The sequence below is a fragment of the Guillardia theta genome (assembly GCF_000315625.1).
Source record: "Guillardia theta CCMP2712 unplaced genomic scaffold GUITHscaffold_13, whole genome shotgun sequence".
NCBI classification, from domain to species: Eukaryota; class Cryptophyceae; order Pyrenomonadales; family Geminigeraceae; genus Guillardia; species Guillardia theta.
Window position 1 is genome coordinate 954,298 of NW_005434661.1, and position 21,549 is coordinate 975,846.

General features: G+C 47.8%; 8 protein-coding genes across 8 annotated transcripts; 5 read left to right on the forward strand and 3 right to left on the reverse strand.

The window, feature by feature from the left end:
* The first annotated feature begins 982 nt into the window (after window positions 1-982).
* GUITHDRAFT_151126 (hypothetical protein) lies at window positions 983-1,965 on the forward strand. Its single transcript, XM_005837913.1, has 6 exons — window positions 983-1,044; window positions 1,090-1,301; window positions 1,348-1,418; window positions 1,460-1,559; window positions 1,616-1,772; window positions 1,816-1,965. Exons 4-6 carry the CDS (start codon window positions 1,477-1,479, stop codon window positions 1,942-1,944), a joined length of 369 nt encoding a protein of 122 aa, XP_005837970.1. The 5' UTR covers window positions 983-1,044; window positions 1,090-1,301; window positions 1,348-1,418; window positions 1,460-1,476; the 3' UTR covers window positions 1,945-1,965.
* On the reverse strand, window positions 1,964-3,724 carry GUITHDRAFT_135053 (hypothetical protein; the record flags this gene model as incomplete). Its single annotated transcript, XM_005837914.1, has 8 exons — window positions 1,964-2,079; window positions 2,130-2,307; window positions 2,355-2,491; window positions 2,516-2,559; window positions 2,603-2,850; window positions 2,929-2,985; window positions 3,041-3,152; window positions 3,198-3,724. The coding sequence occupies 8 exons, from the start codon at window positions 3,722-3,724 to the stop codon at window positions 1,964-1,966; spliced, it is 1,419 nt and encodes a 472-aa protein (XP_005837971.1).
* A 522-nt stretch (window positions 3,725-4,246) lies between these two features.
* Window positions 4,247-6,291, forward strand: GUITHDRAFT_103579 (hypothetical protein; the record flags this gene model as incomplete). The annotated part of the gene is made up of 7 exons (XM_005837915.1): window positions 4,247-4,875; window positions 4,921-5,075; window positions 5,121-5,666; window positions 5,761-5,860; window positions 5,904-6,063; window positions 6,119-6,202; window positions 6,259-6,291. The coding sequence occupies 7 exons, from the start codon at window positions 4,247-4,249 to the stop codon at window positions 6,289-6,291; spliced, it is 1,707 nt and encodes a 568-aa protein (XP_005837972.1).
* A 1,186-nt stretch (window positions 6,292-7,477) lies between these two features.
* On the forward strand, window positions 7,478-10,438 carry GUITHDRAFT_103580 (hypothetical protein; the record flags this gene model as incomplete). The annotated part of the gene is made up of 1 exon (XM_005837916.1): window positions 7,478-10,438. One exon carries the CDS (start codon window positions 7,478-7,480, stop codon window positions 10,436-10,438), a length of 2,961 nt encoding a protein of 986 aa, XP_005837973.1.
* A 672-nt stretch (window positions 10,439-11,110) lies between these two features.
* On the forward strand, window positions 11,111-13,778 carry GUITHDRAFT_103581 (hypothetical protein; the record flags this gene model as incomplete). The annotated part of the gene is made up of 13 exons (XM_005837917.1): window positions 11,111-11,858; window positions 11,906-12,074; window positions 12,186-12,311; window positions 12,359-12,427; window positions 12,479-12,599; window positions 12,648-12,697; window positions 12,751-12,814; window positions 12,859-12,916; window positions 12,958-13,036; window positions 13,089-13,158; window positions 13,449-13,504; window positions 13,548-13,626; window positions 13,671-13,778. 13 exons carry the CDS (start codon window positions 11,111-11,113, stop codon window positions 13,776-13,778), a joined length of 1,797 nt encoding a protein of 598 aa, XP_005837974.1.
* A 181-nt stretch (window positions 13,779-13,959) lies between these two features.
* GUITHDRAFT_103582 (hypothetical protein) lies at window positions 13,960-14,268 on the reverse strand (the record flags this gene model as incomplete). The annotated part of the gene is made up of 2 exons (XM_005837918.1): window positions 13,960-14,021; window positions 14,076-14,268. 2 exons carry the CDS (start codon window positions 14,266-14,268, stop codon window positions 13,960-13,962), a joined length of 255 nt encoding a protein of 84 aa, XP_005837975.1.
* A 3,939-nt stretch (window positions 14,269-18,207) lies between these two features.
* GUITHDRAFT_135056 (hypothetical protein) lies at window positions 18,208-19,796 on the reverse strand (the record flags this gene model as incomplete). The annotated part of the gene is made up of 4 exons (XM_005837919.1): window positions 18,208-18,291; window positions 18,353-18,451; window positions 18,526-19,458; window positions 19,572-19,796. The coding sequence occupies 4 exons, from the start codon at window positions 19,794-19,796 to the stop codon at window positions 18,208-18,210; spliced, it is 1,341 nt and encodes a 446-aa protein (XP_005837976.1).
* Window positions 19,797-20,704: 908 nt separating this feature from the next.
* GUITHDRAFT_49653 (hypothetical protein) lies at window positions 20,705-21,163 on the forward strand (the record flags this gene model as incomplete). The annotated part of the gene is made up of 1 exon (XM_005837920.1): window positions 20,705-21,163. A coding segment is annotated over one exon (459 nt), but the record flags the coding sequence as incomplete, so codon positions are not given.
* Between the last annotated feature and the right edge of the window lie 386 nt (window positions 21,164-21,549).

The following is a 21,549-nucleotide window of genomic DNA, read 5'->3' on the forward strand; positions in this document are numbered from 1 at the left end:
GCTGTATTTAGATCAACTTCGAAGAATTTCACCGTTTATCGGACATCCAGGTGTTCAAGTGATTTCATTGATCTCCTGTCCTTATTCCTGGTAGTCCACTACTCACGCAGACACTCATTCTTCATCCCCGTCTCGTCGCTTGAGATGGGGGACATCGAAAGATGGAGATCTCTCATACAGCAATTCTATGTAAACTACGCTACGAAGCAAGAAGTTCGTCGCTTTTGGGCCAACTATTCCTCCAACAGCCACCTTCATCGTCTCATAGATGTGCTTGAACAGCGATCATTCACATACAACGCGGAGGATCTCGAACAGGTTTTGAGCGATTGCTCGTCCTCCAAAACACCAAAAGCCAACAAACATTTCGTGTATCTCGCCACAGCAGAGACTAAAGAGGACATCACATTCGAGCTCAACCTTGTAAACGATGACTCCGATGCCCTCTTCTGCATCTGGGGTCAGCCCCCCCCAACCGTGGAACTTGAATGCCAGGAAAAGTGCCATGAAGAGATTCATTATTGCCGACAAGTATGCCGAGATAGATTGGAAACAACACAATCTGTAGATAGACATCCCTTCCAGTACATCTACGTCAGGGGCAGCAGCTTTCAGGAGGGCCGCAACTTCTTACTGCAGGAAGCTCGGCTGAGAGGGAACTACTCATACTTTGTGTTCATGGTGGATGACATGATTGTAAACCATCGGAACTTTCAGACTGGACTCGTCGGACACAGCCCTTTTCGTAAGTTGTTGATCTTGTTGACCTCGTGCGTGATGGTTGAAAGATCCTTGCAGGGACATTTGAGAATTATCTGAGGGTTTGGCAGCCCGCTCTAGCAGTTCCTGGGGCAACAAGGCGAGATGAGGATCACTTGATCGATCCTGCAGGTGATATTGATGTTGGGAAAGCTTTGTTGTGAGGACTTTGAAAGGCGAGATCGTTTCGATCTACGGCTTTGATCACTTATTCATCGCCTTACATCACGATGCCGTTGACCTTCTGCTTCCGTATACCCTCCGATATGAAAACGTCTCGTGGTGGTAGGACTGCTCGTCACTTGTGCGAGCAGTGACTCGTTCTTGCAGGTACAGTGAATATGTGATGAACCTTGTGGCGGCGATGTTCTTTGGTCCTCAGTACGTGGTCCAGATACATGGAACTTGCATTTACTTTTGTCTGCATGACCATGACATTGCCTCGTAGCTGTCTTTGCAGAGACTTTTAACGCGGGATATGTGAACTATCCGCATGAGATTGATTTTGACATCCCTTTGAGCTGGATCATTACAGCTGCGAGGTTTTGTTCTACTCTATGTGTCTTCTGATCTCACAAGAAGGGGCAGGGATAAGAAGAGATTGAATCCCCTCTTTTTCCACGAGCACAATTGTCCGTCCCCAAAGGACTTCCGCTCAAGTAAGTTTCAGACTTGAGGTTCGGCCTCTGAAAGGTCCAAGACCCGCAGATCGGACCGATGACAGGAGGATACGATCAGATCTTAATGGAAGGGAATGTGTTCGACTCTTGTCATCCTTATTTCCGGTTGGTAGCCTCCAGGTGGACTGCAATGTGTGTCATGCACTGATATGCGATACTGATCCTGACTATCTCAGGAGAACGTCTGCGCGTCGCCACAAGGGTCACACAGGACACGCGTGTACAGATGTCGACCTTTCCATTTCCGGCATGTTGGTGGAGCTGATGAAGGAGGAGGAGATTCGCAACGGAACCATCTGCTACTGGTGCATGATGCACCCGAAATCTCCTGAGGTTGTTAGTCTGCTGTGACTTGCACACCGTGACGTTTGTGTAGACTTCAAACTGTGCGAATCATATCACTGGAAGTGAGCTGAAGCTTGCAACCTCAGAAGGAAAGAGAACTTACTCGGGAGAGCAGCAGCTGAGGCTGGGAGTGGATAAGAATGGAAATCTTTTATTTTGACTCAATGGAACAGCGATTTTCAAACTCCCTCAGTACGAGGATTTGACTCCTTGTCAAGCTTCGCCCTCATCTTGTGAAACATTGGGCTGCTCTGAAGAGCGGAAACAATATCCGGCCGACCGTTGAAGGGGCTCGCTAAAGTTGGTGTGTAAGATGGATGCAGTTGGAAGTAGAAATGGGCATACCTGGAGGGTTGCCAGCTCCCTTCAAGGGTGAAGAAGCTTGTTGACCAAAAGGAGGGGGTGGTGGAGCAGGTGGTGGTGGTGGTGGGGCAGGATGCGGAGCAGCAGGAATTGTGCTGGGCTTTGTCATTGAGCTCAACGGATTGGATGAGATGTTTTCTCGATTCTGTGTGCCATTTACCTGTAGGATAGACATGAAATCGCGAGAAAGCATAAGAGTCTTCTCACCTGGTTGATACTGCAAGCATGCCCTTGTGTCGTTGGCTGGCTTGCTGCGTCACCAGCCGCAGGATGTGCTGACGAGGAAGTGATGCCATGCAGGTGGACGTGGATCTCCGTCTTGTCCCTCTGCCGCTCCCCGCCATCTGAGAGCATCCGTGAAGACTCACCGAGGAGTGCTGGAGTGACCCGGACCATGACCTCAGACACGCACCTGTGAAACCTCAAGGCCCCGCCTTTGCAGTCTCATACTCTACCTATCTATCACCTGACTTAAGGCAGAGGAAGCCAATGCAGCAGCAGGATGAGCTCGAGCCGTCCCGTCCTGCGACTTGTGTCTTTTCTTCCGCATCAAGTCGAAATCTCTTGTTGGCCGCGGGGTCGGGGTCGTCTCAGCCAACTCAGTTTGCGTCAGACTCCGCCCGCACTTGCTCTTCCGGTAGCGTGTCGCCCATCCACTTAGCCTGTGAGACTCGATCGCAAGCTGCTCTTGGTTGCAAGATTCCTGACCACCTTGTCCATTCTGCATTTCATGGATTTCAAGGACGTATTCAAGGCAAGGGAACATTTGCTCTCTTCTTACCTTCAGGATGCTGTCCAAGAACTGCGGCGAGCCACGAACAACTTTCATCGAGACTATCTGAAGAACGGAAGACTCCATGTCAGATCTTTGCTCCTTCTTCTCCGACATGCACCTCATCATCCTTGCCAGCCTCTGGCTTCATCAAGTCTATCTGCACGGAGCTTCCATTGGGTCCTCTTAACCATTCTAGAACCTGAGAGGCCTCATGTTCGAGTTCGACTTTTCTAAATAGCAGAATCAGAGCACAGAGACAAGACAAGAGGACTGACCTTGCGTCCACTGAGACTATCCGAGACCCTATGGGAATCTCAGCTCCGCTCCTGCCTATTGGACCGTCCGGAGAAATCGACAAAACTTTTACTGGACCATCGCGTCCGCCGCCTGAGAGGCAAAGACCCACATCTCCATGCCCTGAATCATTCCAGACGTCTCCCTTCTTTTGCTGTCTTGAGATCTCAGTGAAGTTCTCTGCTTGACGGGTGTTGGCTTCCTTTGGTTCCACCTTCGAATTACAAGAGTCCTGCTTGCAATCCAGAACAGCCCGGTTGCACTTACAGTCCGGACATACAGAGCTGGAAATATTTTCATTTGCAAGCTTCTCTAGCTGCTCATGTAGAATTTGAATGGTGCATTCAAGGTCATCAATCTTCTGTGAAACCTCGTTTGTTGGTGTATTTTTGTTTGCTGCACTTTTGCTGCTGTGCGTCCCTTCCCTTTCCTCATCATCAGTCTGAGTCGCGATCTCTTCAGAAGATGGGAGAGATGTCTCCTCCGTCTGCGATCCTTGATCAGACATGTCTGCTGCTCTTTGTTGTGTATTTCGAGTCAACACTTCAGATTTTGCAACCTCGATGGGAATTTGTTGGCAATTGATATTGGAGCTGGATGATTTGGTTCTTGTAGACTGGTGAGGACACAGAAGATGAAAAACAGCATTTTTCAATAGCTGAGCATTGTATCCTGTTCTTTCGCTGCCATAGTCGATCATCTCCTCAAGAATATCGCTTACTAAATCGAGGTCAACACCGGTGTCCAGACCGCTGGTGCAATCATAGTCTGCTTCACAGGAACGAGAGGCTTCAGAACTCATTCTGAGCTGACTTTCACCTTCTCCAGCGAGATTGCTGCGACTGATCGCTTCTGTTTCGTCCTCTCCTTCCCTTGGTTCGCTGCATCCCCCCTCCACCATTTCCCACGCCAATTCGAACTACTAAAATGAGCCTCATCCCCACACTCAGCGGACGTTTTGAGCAGCACCAGAGCAGCTGTTTGAGCAGGATGAACAAGGGTTGAAGAACTTGGCTCGCCCACTCCAGGCATGGCGGAAGGGGAACTGCAGGGAGCCGTGGGAAGTTCGAGCTGGATGGCGACGATGGAAGTCTTGCTACGATATCGGAGAAGACGAAGAGGTCACGGGAGTGTGACACAGAAGGGATGGGATGATGGCATATGGAAGGAGTTGGGCGAGGGCTTGCGAGCAGCCCTAGACAAGAACTCGTCGTCATCTGTTGCAATGATAATGGCGACGCTCATGTCCATGTCCTGTGAAGAAGAAAGAGACTCTTGGGAACATGCTTGTACGAAGCTGTGTCATGGTTATCTTGGTATTGATGCCAATTTGATAAAGAAATTTCTTGCCCCTGACGAAGACAGGAAGCAGCTGGATCGATGGCGATCAGAATTTCTCTTTCTCAGGAAGATGATGGTTGATGATCAAATATCCATCCATGATCCGATGCCTTTCCTGGAAGTTGAAGTTGAAGTTGAAGTTGAATCGAACCAACGTTCTCAACCTAAGAATGACAAATTAAAGAAACTGCAGGACAGGATGAGATCAAAGAACAACCAAAGTCTACCTCCCCTACACCCGAAGGCTGCAGGCTATCCCCCGTTATGTGTTGCTGCGCAGCAAGGCAGGCTTGAGATGGTGGTTCTGCTGCTAGTCAGGTAGCGCTCAATCTCGATTCAAGATTTTTTTGATCTAGGTTGCAGCGGAGCGAGGTCGACTTGTCCTTGCAAGATAACCGCCGCACCGACTGCCCTGCACCTCGCAGCTTCAGGTGGATTTTCAGATGTGTCAGCAGCATTGCGAGCAGCCAACGGCGTAGAAAGAAGCGAAGAAAGAAGCGAAGATTCCATCGAGGATGGTAGGGCCAGGAGCTTGAAAGTTTAGTTTGTGATACATTTGACAGCATCATTGAAGAGGGAAAGGCAATTGGATACGTATCATGATGCTCGTGGACATACTCCTTTGCAGATTGCAGTTCGAGCAGGATGGTTCAAGTTGGTGAAAGAGCTCATGTGCCAGTGCGGTGATTGCTATCAGATGGAAGGATGGGGAACAGATTCTACGTTCTATGTCTGCCCCTCTGAGAGAACTTACAGCGTTCCAGAGGATTCTGAACGTCTTGTCAGTGTGTTTCAACGGGCTGCTGACATCTGGGAGGAGAATTGCGGGCGCAAACTGTTCAGCGTAGGTCATAACACGAACGTTAGGAACTCTCCCGGGCAAACCAGAGAAGAGATGTCGCAACACACGTACTCCATCGAAGTTGACTTTGGAGAATGGAATGTCAAGAACGGTTATACTTCACCATCTGTCAAACCGAATCGATGGCCTCTCAAGCGATGCGGCGCGAAAGTTTTCCTCCGCAAACGTCGAGCTGAAGAAGTATTCCCTAGATCAGTCGAAGACGCGCTGGTTGCCACGGCCTGCCATGAGCTTGGTCACGTTGTAGGTAAGCTCTTCCTCTTCCTCTTCCTCTTCCTCTTCCTCTTCCTCTTCCTCTTCCTCTTCCTCTTCGTATGGATGCGCTTTGACGGAGCTTGAAGGGCTGCCGCATCATCCTGATCCTGAAGAGTTGATGTACTTCCTCGGCCTCCCCCTAGGGCACGGACAAGGATGCAAGGGACACAACTTCGGTCGAGACTGGTAAAGTCTTGAGTCTCCTCGCTGCGCATGATTTCTTGGATAGTACCGCAGCTATCCGATGGCTTTACAATCCATGTCTCAAGACAGCTGTCAGCTCAGTCGGCTATCCCACAATCTGCCTCAAGTGCTTCGCTCCTGGTTGGTGGAATGTGCGCGACCGCGGAAAGTTCTTGTCTGTGAGTCCTCAATTGTTTGCTTCAAAGGTTTGAGAAATGCGTCGTCTCAGTATTCTTTCTTGATTTCTTGCTGAATTGATAGGCGAAGCCAAGACGGAATCCTTCAACGAAGAGACAGGTGGAGATCCTAGAAGATGGTTCGACCAGGCTGCTAACAACATCCACTGTGTGTTCTTGTTTCTCTTTTTGTTCAAGATTTCTTGACACTTCATTGAATCCAAGGTTGACGACGTTGATGAATTCACAGAACTCTGAAAATATTAGCCCATAGATCTTGTCTCCTGCATTGAATGTATTTCTTGGTGATCACAGTCAGTCGTCGTGAAGCCTCAAAGATGATGCATCGATTTTCAAACGCAAGGTTGCAACACTTTGATCTCGTAAGAGCGTTCAGACTTGAAAAAGATCTCTTGTGTCAGCTGTCACTGAGGACTGATTCTGTTCGACCTAGATCCTCAAGATGCCTCGCCGATTCTTTCTGTATCAATTCAGAGATTTTCATTCTTACATTGGATGCCGGGAGGAGTCAAGGAATTTCAATCGGAGATTGTTCTCAATACATAACCGACCAAAAGCCTACGCGCAGAACTCCACATATTCGAATTATCCAGTCGTTATACTGTTGTTGGGGTAGAATTCAAGGTTCTTTCGAAACTAGGCTCAGAGTTACATGACCGAGTTTAAGTAATGTTCGAATCTAAGTTTGTCACCAGTCTGGTGTTTCGAAGAAGCTTGACTGCTGAGCATGTAACTTGCTCCAGGAAGTCATGGTTCGACCTTGCCTTCCAGCCCCAAACCTCAAACACAAGCGGAGTGTCAAGTTTGCACAAGTTCAACACATGCATAGGGATTTCTATTGGCTTGAAGGTAGGATCTTTCGAGTCTTTCACGACTTCGGTCTAAAAGACATCTTCAAGCTCGCGATCTTGGCACTGTCTTCGAAATTTGACGTAGTGGTATCCTATTCCAACCCAGTCTTGGTTCTCAGCCCTGTTCCACTGATCACGAATCGCAGCGCGTCATACCGAGCCTGCGATTCTTCCGCAAGAACTTTGATGGAACCACAGTTTGATTTGGTCTGCCATTTATATTTTGCGATGTGCTTACAAACCAGGAGCCAGCCGATCCTACTATTGTTCCCATAGTAGTCTCGACGAATCCAAGAGAATCGGCGATCGTCAAGCTCTGGTCTGGTGAATCCACATCGTAAACCAAGAACCTCATCATGAAAATCCTGCGCTCTGGAGGTCAAATTTGACCAGGCACTTGTTTACTACAGGACCCGCACTGTCATTCTGGTGGTGAATGTATGGTCAAATTTGACAAGCAGCTGGGCTCCATCATTTTACTACACAACGGTCAAAAGCACAACTTTTGGCGGCTCGGTAGTATATCGCTTACAGGTAGCCTAGCAGCAGCGCGAACCTGCCGTTGCCCCTTGATGAGCGCACAGGCGAGTCTTGCATATTCCATTCCTCCCTTCGGCATCAACCCGCCCAAACCATTTGCAACAGAGAACAAAGTTGTGAATGAGCGGGAGCAATACATCCCCCTTCTTCAGTTCATGAATGTGCTTTCATCGTCAACCAGGTTTCGACATGGTGTGTTCAGGCTCTGTTTTTACTTGGTTTACGCTGCTACCTTCATTTTCATCATGGTCCTGGAGGTAACAAACGGTTTCGGCCCCCCTCACTGCGGTGGAACAGGACAGTGCTTGCCTTATTCAGTCTGGGACCAGCACCTTTACATGCAATCAATCAAGGATTCCTTGTACGAAACTTCCTGGGATCCTGCAAATTTAGTGAACAACATCTATGACATGCAAACATTTGATGATTTGAAGAGCTGGATAACCAAGGTCTATGTTCCAACTCTTTGGCCTTCGAATGGAAATGCAACCATTCCTTACTATGGCAGGGTGCCTGTCGATCCGATTGTTGTCAAATTCTCAGTGCGGCAGGAAAACTTATGCAGTGACAATCAGGGGTTTGACTTCTCCAACAAGCGTTGCCTGGGACATTTGAGAACACAATCGTTTGGACCTCCCGAGGATTCAGAAAGATGGCGCCAGAGCAACCAAGACGCAGCCCAACCAGGTTACTACGCTCTCTTAGCCTGGCGAGATCGGTTCTTTACAAAAGCAGTGAAGAAAGTCTCAGCTGACGGCTATGTCTCTTATCATGTCCCCTTATACAATCCTGGGTTTTCTCCTCGATTTGGAAATTTGAGCCAAGTAAGAGTTTGGAATGTTTCAACGGCTGAACAAGCCCTCAATTTCTTCGCTATGGCTGAGACTGACGGCCTTTTTACGCACAAGACGTCAAGTTTGTCTATGTGGACGACTTTCTACTTTCCAACCACGGACATAACAACGGTCGTGAGGAGCGTGTTTGAAATCCACGATTCAGGCAGAGCTTCAATTTGTGAGGACACTTGGCTCTGCGCTGACTATGGAGCATTGATCTGGACTCGCGACTTTAGGCGCATGTATTCGAGTGGAAATGGAATTGCTAGGCTGGTCCTTGAAATCGTTTTCCTCACACTCACACTCATTCAACTTTTCCGCGAATTGAGACAATTCTACTACTCCCCCGTGATCATGGGATCGCGGTCTGCTTACGTTCTGGGTACAGGTGGTTTTTGGAACTTTCTGGATCTAATCTGTTTCATGTTCATCGCTCCAATCTACTTCTTGAAGATCCTCATGTACGTCACTTCATCTGAAGACCCTGAAAGTCCACAAAGATTCTGGGCTGCCAGTTTGCCGGTTGTCCTGTGGTCATTTCATAGCGGTCTCACAGGATGGCTCCAGCTCTTTTTGATTTTTCGGTTTTTCAAGTATCTGGAGTTCAGCAACGCTCTCGGTATTGTCGGCGATACTTTCCAGAAAGCTGCCAAAGATCTTGTAATTTTTCTCTTCGTGTTTTTTCTTGTCATTGTTGCCTATTCATATGCTGGTTATTACTTCTACAGAGGTAGGATGTATGAGTTCAGCACCGTTCCCAAGTCTGTAAACACAGTGTTTAGCATAATGTTTGGTCAAGTGGATTTTCAAAGCTTTGGATTCAATACGGACACATCTCTGGGATCTTTCTCTATAGCATTTTTATGGTCCATCACGATTTTGGTCTATCTCATTTTAATCAACATGTTTCTTGCCATAATCTTGAGTGCTTTTGACATGATCCGAGAAGATTTGAAGCGTTATCGGCTTGAGAGACTTCAAGGAAACAAGTATGTCCCCCCGGGAATGACAATTTTAGAGTTCTTTTTGCCTTTATTAACCATTGCAAGGTCAATGAGGAAAATCAAGAGAGTTTACAGTCACTTTCGTCAATACGGGTTTGAGCTGGGGTTCTTGTCAACTGAATTTTTCCCGGAAGGAATGGTGATGAGGATGTTGCTTGACGCTCAGATCATGTCTGCCCGTAGGCCGCCGCTCATATCAAGGGTGCTGGGCTACAACTCCTCAAGGCAAGAGTTTCTGATTGAGTGGAAGGGAGACAAGACCTGGTGGAGCACACATCCCAAGTTGATGTCATACCAGCCCGTCTGGCTCAGCAAAGCAGAGATCATGGCGATCAAGGAGTCAAGCCACTCTGATAGGAGCGAGATCTTAGAGATAGACTCCGACAAACTGATTTCGTGGGAGTCTCGTTACATTCTCACTAGGCGGGTGCTCACTCGCCAGGCCAAGGACGATCTCAAGCGGCTCGTCAACGTCCCTGATATCTACGATGACACTTTCTGGACGCGGGGCAACGCAAACTTGATCGCCTACAGCGTGAATATGGATCCAGATTACCTGGAAACCAAGCATTACTACCTGGCAGGAGAAAGGACCAGGACCTCTCAAGATGAGCGTGAAAGGCTGCGCATGAAATTAGAAACAGGAAACAAACTGACAGTGAACGAGCTAGAGGCATTGTTCATCAAGCATTTGATGCCAACAGCAGCACGTCAGAAGATTGAAGAAAAGTTGCAAGAAGACAGAGATGGATTGAATCAAATGCTGTCAAACAACTTTCTTCATTTCAGAATCAAACGTCTCGTGGAAGCAATCAGTGAGAGTGGCTCAGAGGTCAATGAATGCGGACTGACAAGCGAGGAAGCCACTGAACTGATTGATGAAAGCAAGCAATGGACCAGAACAATCTTCAACAAGTTTGGTACCAGAAGGCACATAAGCGACTTTCCAAACAGTCTCGGGGCTCTCGGAATCGAAGAATATGAGCGAAATGCAAATGACGAGAATTATCAGTTTGCGTATAGCCTTGGAGGTGATGACGATTTGACCGATATCTCGCTCAAGCAAGTGATGAAAGGCATCAAAAAACTTCAGCAACAGATGAAGGAGTTGAGTAGTGGACCCAAACTTGCTGCAACGCAGCAAAGTAACTAGGGAAAAATGATCTCAACATCAAGAGTGTGCAGGTCCAGAGATTGAATTGATAGCTTCAAATCTTTTGTTTTGAAAGTGAAGTGAAGATGCAGTCCCTATCTGATGATCACAACCCTGATTTTCATATCTTGATTTCAACGTACTAGTTGAAAAAATAGCAGGCTATCACTGGGTGATCACGTATGAGTGATGCCTTACAAGCCCATGGATTTGACTGTCATGGTGAGAATGTAGATGCAGGTGTTTCTTGCCTGAACAGTTGTGATCATCAATGTTGTTTGCGCGCAATCTTGATTCAATGATTGTCACTTCAAACACTGAGGGATATGATCCTCAATGTTTCCGAGGAAGAGTAAGAAAAACAAGGCAAACAAGCCCCATCACTTCACGCATTGACTACCTCTAGCTAGTGTTCGAGCCTGTTGGCCCGGTGCCGGGTCTCGTCCGCCTCGTGGCTATCGTAAATGTATTGACTGAAAAAGAAGGGCAAACCGGAGCAAACAAAGGAGGGGGAGGATAAAGCCTACAAACCCGCCTCAATAAAATACTAGGCTATCAATGGTGTTTTCCGGTTATGCCTCAGAGTTGCTATGGTAGGCAGAATCATCTAATTAAAGCCGTCACTATCAGCAACTCTCGTCGTCACATGTTTCGGCCCGACCGTTGACAGGCATGGCAGGCAAGAGGGCGACAGCCATGGCGATGCTGGGGTTGGAAGAAGAGCAGCTGCAGGAGGAGCAGAAAGTCAGAAGCCGACTGGAAAGGCTGAAGCAACTCAAGGAAGGAGGAGTCTTCACCACGGAAGAGTATGAGAACAAGGTGCAGGAGACGACAGGGGTGAAAGTCGAGCAGGTGGATGAGTTTCTCAAGGCGAAGCGAAGGGAGAAAGAAGACCTCGAAGAGGAAATTAGCTTAACAGTCAAGGAGTTGGACGATATCGAGGCTGGCATCTACCCCCTTCCAAGAGGATTGACGGAAGAAATACTGTCTAGCAAATACTTTCAAGAAGTCTGCAAGGCGTATGGTACGAGCTGTCGGGATCTTTGCGATGCAGAATTGAAACGAGCAGAGTACGAACGTTTGTTGAGAATATGGGGAAAGAAACGAATAAGTGACGAAAAGTTCGCGCTCAAGGTACAGACACTTTTAAACTGCGGAACAGAATCTGCAGAAACAGTTCTCAAGGGAATGTTGCTCTCCAAGGAAGAATTGATTCAGAAGGTATTGGAGTCCACAAGAGCATCATTCCAAAAAGAAATTCAGAAGGACGAAAATCTACAGAGATCGAACCAGAAGAGAGACGAATTCTTGCGAGGCTTTCAAAGCAAGATTGATGCTGCGATAAAGAAAGAGAGAACCAAGGCAGAGCAAACTGTCAATCGGAAACGAGCGGTCCTCGAGCAGTTGCTGGTAGATCGAGGTATTCCATCATCTTGCATCATCTTTCCTGGACTGATCTACTTCTAGCCATTCAAGATCAAGTTTCCACCATGCTCGACCACAGCGATCACATCGACCGATGCCCTTCTCCTGTCTTGAAGAAAACTTCTCAACTCACCACTGGCCTCGTGCCAAAGTTCCTGGCTGCGGTGGAGAGGAAACGATTGTTTCTCAAAGGCATCCAAGACAGAGCAAGGTCTCCTACATGCAGAACAAGTGGAATTCCAAGCACTCACCTTGAAAGGATGAATGCTGTGAAAGAAAGGAGGGAACGAATGGAAGAAATCAGAAGCTCTGAAATACGCAGAAAGCAGGAATCGAAATTGCGAACTGCAGATGAGGCGCTCAGAAAGCTGGCTTTGAAAAACGAGGAAAGAATCAAGATGTCACACTTCAAAGAAGCTGAAAACCAAGCCAAGAAAGCGAAACTGAGGTTTGCATACCAGCACAAGCTATCATCTCACATTTGATTGAACAAAGGATTGAAGACAATCATCGTCAGAATTACATAATGAACAAGATTAAAGACAACGACTCAAGAATCTCAGAGTAAGTAACTTCTCAACCTTGCATCGATGTGCTTTTGATTGATTTTTTCAGAATGAATTTTTTGAAAGCCAGGAAGCAAGTAGAGATAGCGAATATACAAGCCGAATTGAGGCAGCAGGAGAAGGTCTTGGATGAGCTCATTGCACGAGCTCGGCTTCAAACAGGATATGATGTACCGAGTTCGTTTCTTCTTAAAGTTCCAACCTGATCAGCTAGGCAGCAAGTAAAGAGCTTCGTGGAGAAGAAGGGAATCACTCTCGACGCAGAGAGGTTGCAAAGCATGATACTGAATCAGACGAGACGGCTGGTAAGATCGTCTGCAGTGAGATGACTTCTGACTGCATGAAGTTTACGGAAGTTGGCTCCATTTCGCCTCCCAAGATAGATGTAATTTTTTCATTGTTTGTGTCACGCGTCTTGATCGTTGATAGTATGCTCCTCCGAAGCCGAAGCTCTCTACATGCATGAGACCCAAGAGTGCTCCGACAGGTTCTCGACCTCCTGCTTCCCTCAGAGCTCAAACATCACAGGCCACAAGGTTGCCGACCTCCGTACAAGAGAAGCGGCTGAGCCAGAAAGATCTCGCAGACCTGCGACGGCCTTGAAGCAGTAAGACCTGCGAGAGACAAGAAGTTTGTTGACGGGTCTGCTCCTGTTGAAGGGCTCCAAGCAAAACCCCGAAGAAGTTTTATTGGAGACGAGACCCGCTGCGAATCTCATCACCTGTTAAGGTAAGCGTCATAGTGATTTTAGAACCTGCTCGAGATGTTACCTGTGTGCACAATCAGCCCGAGTCAGCCGCAAATCTAGACGAGTAAGTTATGAGGTCAAAGTGACGTCAATGGCTGAAATTAAGAGCAGCAGGACTCAAGGGAATGCCTGGACGCAGGAAGAGAATCTAGAAGCTTTAAAACGACAGTCAGGAAGAGCGCTGTACTTGGAAGTCGTAAAAGAGCAGGTTGCCTCGAAGAGTTTGAATTGCAGTTGGATTTCTAAAGCTTCGTTGTAGCAACTGGAACAGAGGAGGAAGGAAGCCTTGCACTACGTGAAAGCCAATCGTAGGAAGGACCTGGAGAGGTGAAGGAGGTTTGTAGTGTTTTGTTGGGTTAGTCTGGAACAGAACGCTTGCGGAAGAACGGATGCAGGCATCGGAACGGATCATGCACTTAGCGACACAGAAAGAAATTGAAATCCTGCAGGTAAGCAATTAACAGCAGGTTTGCCATCATCACACGATCCTCAGGAAATGCTGAAACTAGCGGATGAGACCCATCAAGAACTTCAAGAGCACAACCACCCATCGGACATACAAGAGATCACAGGGGAATGTCACGCCCAGGCAGAACGATAGTTCTGTATCTGACCCCTGCAGAAACAAAGAAAGAGCAATCTATGAAGCACTCAAAAGATGGAGCCAACTGAAGCAGCAACTTGCGTGAGATCAGAGATCTTTCCTTTACTTTCTTTCAACTCCTAGTCTGTCAGCACCGAAAGCATGGCAACATTTTTCTGTATAGTGAATGGAAATTAGCTTACATCTTCCAGTTGAGGAAGCGGCAAGTAACGCAAGAGTTGAGGTTTTGATCGGTGGGCCCTGCAACGGGAGGGAATGTGAGTAACAAGATGCGACCCCGAGGTACAATCTCACCCTCCCAAACGACGTCGCTTCCATTGCCAGTGCTGTAGCTGGGGTACTGGAGGTCTTCCACCGAGTTGTTGCAGACGAAGAATCCGCTGTTGTTCACAGTGCATTGGGTGATGCCTGGGGTGTCCATGCCGGTAATCCCGGCAACGGAGGAGCTGAAGAGCATCGGCGCATTTCTGACAACACTAACGAGCATCCTACATTCAAGAACGAATTCGTCACAAGAACACACTTAATCATTATATATTCATCGTCATGCAGACGATTTCGTGTCTTACACATGAACTCATGGAATACCGTACGAGTACTGTATGGATTTTGAACCAAATGCCGAAAAACTATCTACAATCTATGTCCCAACAAGCTGTTATTCAGAACAGCCAGCAATAAAATACCTAATACAATCTTTGTAGTGCTAACAAACAACAAAACGGCATTGGGCACATTTCACAACACGATACTTTCTGCCTATAGTTCTGTAACGATCAGTGTTTCCGAGCAATCGCAGAACAAATTAGTGTGTTTCGACATTGCTCTTCAGACGAGCATGCATTGAAAAAAAACCCTTGTCGTGTGCCATAATTAACGCCTTACAATACATCAAACTTCGACTACATTCTTTTCTTTCCCATTGTTCTTGATCTGCTCATTCCATCCTTACTGCCGAAACTCCTTAGCTTTTGTGCACCTGCTCGGACTCCTCTGAGGCCTTCTTCATGTGTAAGAATCTAACTCTTCGCAATCACTTCACGTCTCGATCCTGTCTGCCTCCTGCCCTCCCCGCCCCGCATGTCGTCTGCTTCGTCTCCTGTTCGAGCCATGGATGCGAAGAGACACGGCTTGTCTGTGGGAAAGATATCAGGGGGTTATTTGCTCTACCCGACCTTTTCCTAGGATACTAGCCTTCTAGTACCCGGTACTTGTCTGCAATTTCTGAATATCCCACCGGTGGTATTTTCACCACCCTACCTCTGGAGCTGGGCCCGCCTCGCCACCCGGAACCGGTGCGGCGGCCCACGATCACCATTCGGAAGGCTTCGGTTCTCCCGCCAATAAAGTTGGCGACCACCCCACCCGCCGTTATCCCAGCATGATCCAGTCATCCCACCCCGTCCTTCGACCACCGATGGCCACACAGGCATGGCGGGAAGCACAGGGCGATGTAGATGTGAGGGAAGGGCATGGAGTAACGAAGGAAGACAGAGAAGAGAGGCAGACAGTAGGCAAGTGGGTAGAAGCCTCACGGAGAGGGACAGGCACAGGAAAGGCACCTAAGAAAATTAAGTTTCAGGACTGCAAAGTGATGTTTCATGATACACAAACGATACAAGGGATATGCCTTATGCATCTACCTACTACGAGGTTACTGAGACTGCTTGATGCTGTTCTGATCCAATACACCCTTCCACTGAAGATTCACCATGATGAATGTCTTGTTCTTACCTAGCACTCGTACTGATTGGACACAGGTTTACAAAAAACATGAATCAGCTGCCCCCGCATGTCCTCGAGAGGATCAACGAGAACAGATTAAAGGCTATTGAACGGAAGCGAAAGCTGGAGGAGCAGCGAGCCAAGGATAATGAATTGCATGCAAAGCAGATGGAAAATGTGCACGAAGCTCAATCAAAGAAAGCTCGCAAGTCGTCGAAAACGTCTGACTACAGAAAAAAAAACAAGAAAGGGGATGTGGAGTTGCTATCTGATGAGCAGAGGGCTGTATATGATCAGGTCATGGGCGGCAAAAGCGCCTTTATTACAGGATGTGGTGGTACTGGCAAATCACATTTGATGCATTCAGTCATCTCGGGTCTGCGTGACAAAGTTGGAAAGAGTGCTGTTGCTGTTACTGCAACAACAGGGATAGCAGCTACACATATTGGAGGCAGCAGTCTACATTCCTTCGCTGGTATCGGCATTGGCGAAGGATCATTACAGGATCTAGTTAAGAAGGTGAACAATAATCGAAATGCAAGGAAAAGATGGCACGAGACGAAATGTTTGATCATAGACGAAGTTTCAATGCTCGATGCTGAGCTCTTTGATAAGCTTGAAGGCATCGCTGCGCAAGTACGGAATTCGAAGAAGCCTTTTGGGGGCATTCAACTTCTTCTGGTATGCATTCTCTCGGTTTTGTTTTTTCAGATTTCAAGTAAAAGCTTGCGAAAGTAATTTTCGTCTTGATAGGTCGGCGATTTCTTGCAGCTTCCACCAGTTGCTAAGAATGGGAAGCAAGTGATACGATCTTGACTGATATGTTTGCTGCTCAAATCTGAAACAGGTCAAGTTTTGCTTTGAATCTGATGCATGGAACAAGTGCGTGGATGTTCACGTTGAACTTACCAAGGTTCGAAATTTTCCTTGAACTTGGCTTCTTGAACAATCTTCCTTTCATTCCGAGTCTTGATCTTGACTAGGTATTCCGTCAGTCTGAGAAAGAATTTGTGGATATGCTGTGAGCCTTTCTGTTTACTGTTATGCTATTCTTGATGTTCAACTGTCAGGAATTCAATTCGCTGGGGAGTTTGCACACCTGAGATCACAACAAAGCTAAGAGCGACCATGTCTAACAAAATTGATGGTGAGATCAGTGCGACAAAGCTCTACAGCAGGAATATGCAAGTATTCTCGATCTTTTCCAGCTCTGGTTCTTGGCTGATGCGATTAACAGGTAGATGAAATCAACTCTAGAAGCCTTGCTTTACTTAACTCCCAAACACTGGTATGTTTTCATTTCATCTCATGAAGCTCCTAGGTGTTACTGGAGCATTATTATCCTCACAATCGCCTGGTTGATCGAATTCTTTTTAACATGCTGTTTGTCATACAGAAGTTGACAGCTTCAGATTCGGGTGAGCAGCCTTGGCTTGACCAGCTCAAGAAGAATTGTACCCTGGAATGTCTGACAACGCGAGGAATTGATTGGTATTTTCTAGGCCTCGCTCCAGAGGTTTTGGAATTGAAGGTTGGTGCGCAAGTGATGTTGCTGAAGAATTTAGATACCGAGATGTAAGGATATTCCGCTGTCATCTTAGCATGACTCATGCATTCTCCAGGGGCTTGATCAATGGATTGCGAGGTGTCGTAATAGAATTTAGGAAGATAGAAGATCCTGAAGAAGGCAGGATTGGAACTTTTCCGGTGTGTATGGATGCATGATGCATTTTCTCTGTTTTCTCTTAGAATCGGTCGTAGGTCGTTCGATTTGAAACCACTTCAATGGACGAGATCGAGGTTGTGATATACCCAGAAGATTTCAACGTCGAAGCAAATGGAGTGGTGAGGGTGCTCTTCTGTCTCTTTCGCTCTTGACGTTGTTGGCAGGTCATAGCAAGGCGAACTCAAGTCCCCCTTCGTCTAGCGTACGCTATCACGATTCACAAGTGCCAAGGGATGACTTTGTCAAAGGTCTGTGCGACCTTCACCACGCTCTTTGCTTAGGATTCACTAGATTGGCAAATTACAGGTGGAAATGAGCCTCAAAGACGTGTTCGAGCCTGGTCAGGTCTAGTTTGCACTCTCCTTGAAGGAAGAGGTGGACTGACTTGTTCTTTGTCAAGGCTTATGTGGCTCTCTCGAGGGTTTCATCCCTAGATGGTTTGAGGCTCCTCGACTTCGCTCCCAGCAACGTCCGTGCACATCCTCGGGTACCCGACAAGTCTGCTCTTGCTGCCGTATTGTGATTGATGGGAGCAGGTCATTGAGTTCTATACCAAGATGCGTAACAAGTCGGATGAGAGCAAGCGGAATAATGGGTCGCGGGTCAATCCTCTCTTCATCGACGATTGAGACGCCTTGAAAGGGGAAAACATTTCGACGGGCGATTTTGATCACAAAATTGTGTAATATGATGCATTTGCGAAATAATATCGCACTTTACTTGCTGATTTCACCTTATGCAATGTAAGACAACATCGAAGAATGTGTTGACAAGAAAATTTTCATTCCAGCACACATTATGCAAGTGTACAGAAGCAGATAGGGAAGACCGATCTCTTTCACCACAAATGCTTTCGTTCAGCTTCTCCTCCTCCATTTTACAAGTTGATTCAAATTTCGATTTTGGGATGGTTGACATAAGCTAAGATAGCAAAGGATACTTTCAAAATGTTGGATTCTGAATTTCTCTCTACCATCAAAGCGCAAGATCAAATAAGTGATGTACATTCTCTTGGAAGCGTGTGCACTCGTCCCGCATCTGTATGATCTTGTTCCTTATCTGCTCGACATTCTAGAGTATATCTCTCAGTTGGCTCACACATGCTATGCTTGTATTTCACCGTGGTTTCTAGCAGCACTCTCCCTTTCTTCAGGTCATCAGCCCTTTCCCGCGACAATCCAAGGAGCGTCTTCTTCGTTGGGTTCTCACCCGACGTGTCCTGTTGCATCCGGGAGTCACAAGTGTCCTGGTTGCTTCCTGTTGAGTCGAAGACCCCAGGCTCGCAAAGCTCACCTGCTCCTTGGAAGGCGAGCGTGGGCTTTCGAAGGACTTAGATATGATCTCTGTTATTTCTTTGTCTGATAGCTCTTCCTCGTTGTAGCCTCCCTTATGAGCATTCGTGAGTCCTCGGGGACAAAGAAAGAGATGTCTGGCTAACAATGTTAGAAGCTTTTGAAGACTAGGTTGCTCTTCAGAGCTAGACAACGTCAGCAGGTGTTCCAGATGCACTTGCTCTTGAAAGGCAAAGATCACAAGTGCATGGAAGTCGATGAAGTCGCTAGACTTCTCAGCGCTCTTAGTCGTGTTGTTTTCCTCTGCTTGACCGACATCGGCATCCAATAATCCCTTGAGGTCAACCGAGATGTAGGGAATACGCTGATAGAACATGAGAGCTATGTTCGCCAATTCCTCTACAACTCCATCGAACCCTCGCATTACGGACACGTTCATCAGCTGATTTATCATCGCTTGCTTGCTGTATCTGCATCGCTTATCGGCTTGAGAGCTTGCTTGATAGGCATTCATGTTGGGCAGCAGAGCTCCTATCCGACAGAGAAAGCGGCAGATGCCCTTGAGATCTGAGGATTGATACAGGGCTTTGAGAAGCTTCTCCGCAAACGAGTACGCAGTGAGATGAAAGCCTTGTCCCGCATGCTCACAGTTTGGCCGTGATCTGCACGTCTGCATAGCTTCACCGTCTACCCACAAGTACGGTTTGTTCGGTCGAAAGGTCCCGATGAACAGTAGGGAGCCTTTCGAGCTAGTTGAGTACTGCCATGCTTTCTGGCTGACAGAGACCTTGAAGTCCGGGAGAATGTTGGTGATGACAGGAGGCTGCTCGAGGAATTGTCTCTTGTGATCAACAAGGTTTCCTATGAAGAACTTGTTCTGAAAGATCACCTCCATCTCAGTGCCGCAGGATTGATTGCGCTGGATGAAGACCACCTGCAAGCTCGTCAGTCTCTACTCTCATGTGCTGAACTCTGCGCAAATGCCTGTCTGGCCTTGATGGGACATATGATGTTGAAGGCAAGCGCTAGATCATCGAAGGTGGTGACGTCATCAGCTGTCAGCCTGGCAGTGCGGTAGGAGAGCTCACGCTCTGAGACCACTGCTTCTCTTCTATCGCATCGTATCAGAGCAACGCTTGAGTCCTCTGCTCCAACGGCGTGGATTTGCTTGAGGAAGGGAAGGATCGCCTGGTCTAAAGAGACATCGAAATAGTGCTGAATCTTAGGATCGAACAAAACAGAGGAATCTTCGAGATAGCATAGAATGAGCATCGTGGGTCGTCTAGAACTCTGTGGGTCTGTAGTTTGATTTCTTGGCGTAGGTTCTTCTGCATTAGTCGGAGGCCAGTCAGATTCACATTCTTCTTTCACACAACTCAAGATAATTGTGGAATGAATTTCCTCGATGCCAAGGTCTTCATACGTGTTGTCTTCATGCTCCTCACTGCATTCTACTTCGTACGCAACCCCTGCCATTTTGGGTTAATGATCCAGCAAAGGATCAGCAGGCAACAAATCATTGTAAAATTTACTCACATTTACCGTACTACCAGGCTGTTTCACTTAAGTTTGAGTAAAGGCCGCTGTACGGTCAATTATTCCGACTGTTCGGACTGCCGGGCCAGCCGGGCCGCCGGCCGCCCGGCCGGGCACCATTGCTGCCGCGCAGTGCCGGACTCCCGCGGGACGCCCTGATGCCATAATATGACGGTACGCTCAGAGCGTTCAACTGAAAACTCCTCACTTTGAGTAAAAGGCACATTCGGTGCTCCGTACCGCCGTACGCCGCCGGGCCGGGTGGCACGCGGCCCGGCGGCCCGGCACTGCACCGTGAGCCTCCGAGCGCCGGGCTCAGTCAGTCCGTCCGGTCACGGTGGACCGCCGGTTCAAGTCCGAAGTTAACTGGCCCGACAGGATAACAAGAAAACCTGAGGAGGGGACGGAGGAGGAGGAGGATGAAGCGAAGCTGCTTGTGGCTTATCTGGTTGCTACTGACAGTGAGAGGAGACGACGAGCATGCTTCTGTCACTTGTGGTTCTTGTGTCTTCCATGTCTCAGGAGCTGGTGAACTGACCAGGACGGGAAGCTGTGGAGAGGGTTGTACAGCCTTATCTCTGAGCTCGCGAAAGATTCAGAAGTTTTCAGCGGAAGTTTTCAGAGAGGGCATGCCGGCACTGACCTATCTTTCACTTAGCAACAACAAGATCTCCAGCCTCCCATCCGGTGTGTTTGATGACCTCAAGAGCTTGACTTATTTATCTCTCGAGCAAAACAATCTCACCCACGTTCCCGAGAGATTGCTCGGTGACCTGGGAAACCTACAAGTAGTCGTTCTAGACCTCAACCAAATTTCAAGTCTGCCTGAGAGAGTCTTTCAAGGGCTCTGGCACTTGCAGGCTGTTCTTCTCCAGCATAATCAGCTCACAACGCTCCCGGAAGACATATTCGAGGACCTTAGGGACCTGAAGCAGATTTGGTTGGCGGGGAACAAACTCTCATTCCTTCCTGCCCGTACGTTCCACGCACTTTCAAACTTGGAGTGGCTTGACCTTGGCGAAAATCGTTTGTCGTCTGTGTCAGCAGAGATATTGAGAGGACTTTCTCGACTGACGTTCTTGTCACTCTTTGGTAACCAAATTCGCTGTGTTGAATCAGACGCCTTCTCGAGCCTCAACTGTTCGGTCAACTTGATGGACAATCCGATCGATTGCAAGCATGCTTCATGGTCTTCGAATGTGATCTTGGACGCCGGAGTGAAGCTGTGTGAGGAAGAGACTATCTGCATCTCTAACGACCGCGGGCAAGTGGGGGAAGAGGTCAAGTCGACGAGAGCAGCGGAGAGATCACTCGGCAAAGATTGCTTCCTCCATGAGAGCTGGGAGAAAATCTTCGAGCGACTGGTGGACTCGCCCCCAGCTAAGTATGGAGAGTACGTGACAGGTAAGCTCTGCTTTTACCGTTGGTTGTGCAGCTAATGGCGAGGAAGGTTCACTTGGGCGATTGATAAGAGACAATGTGGAGGAGG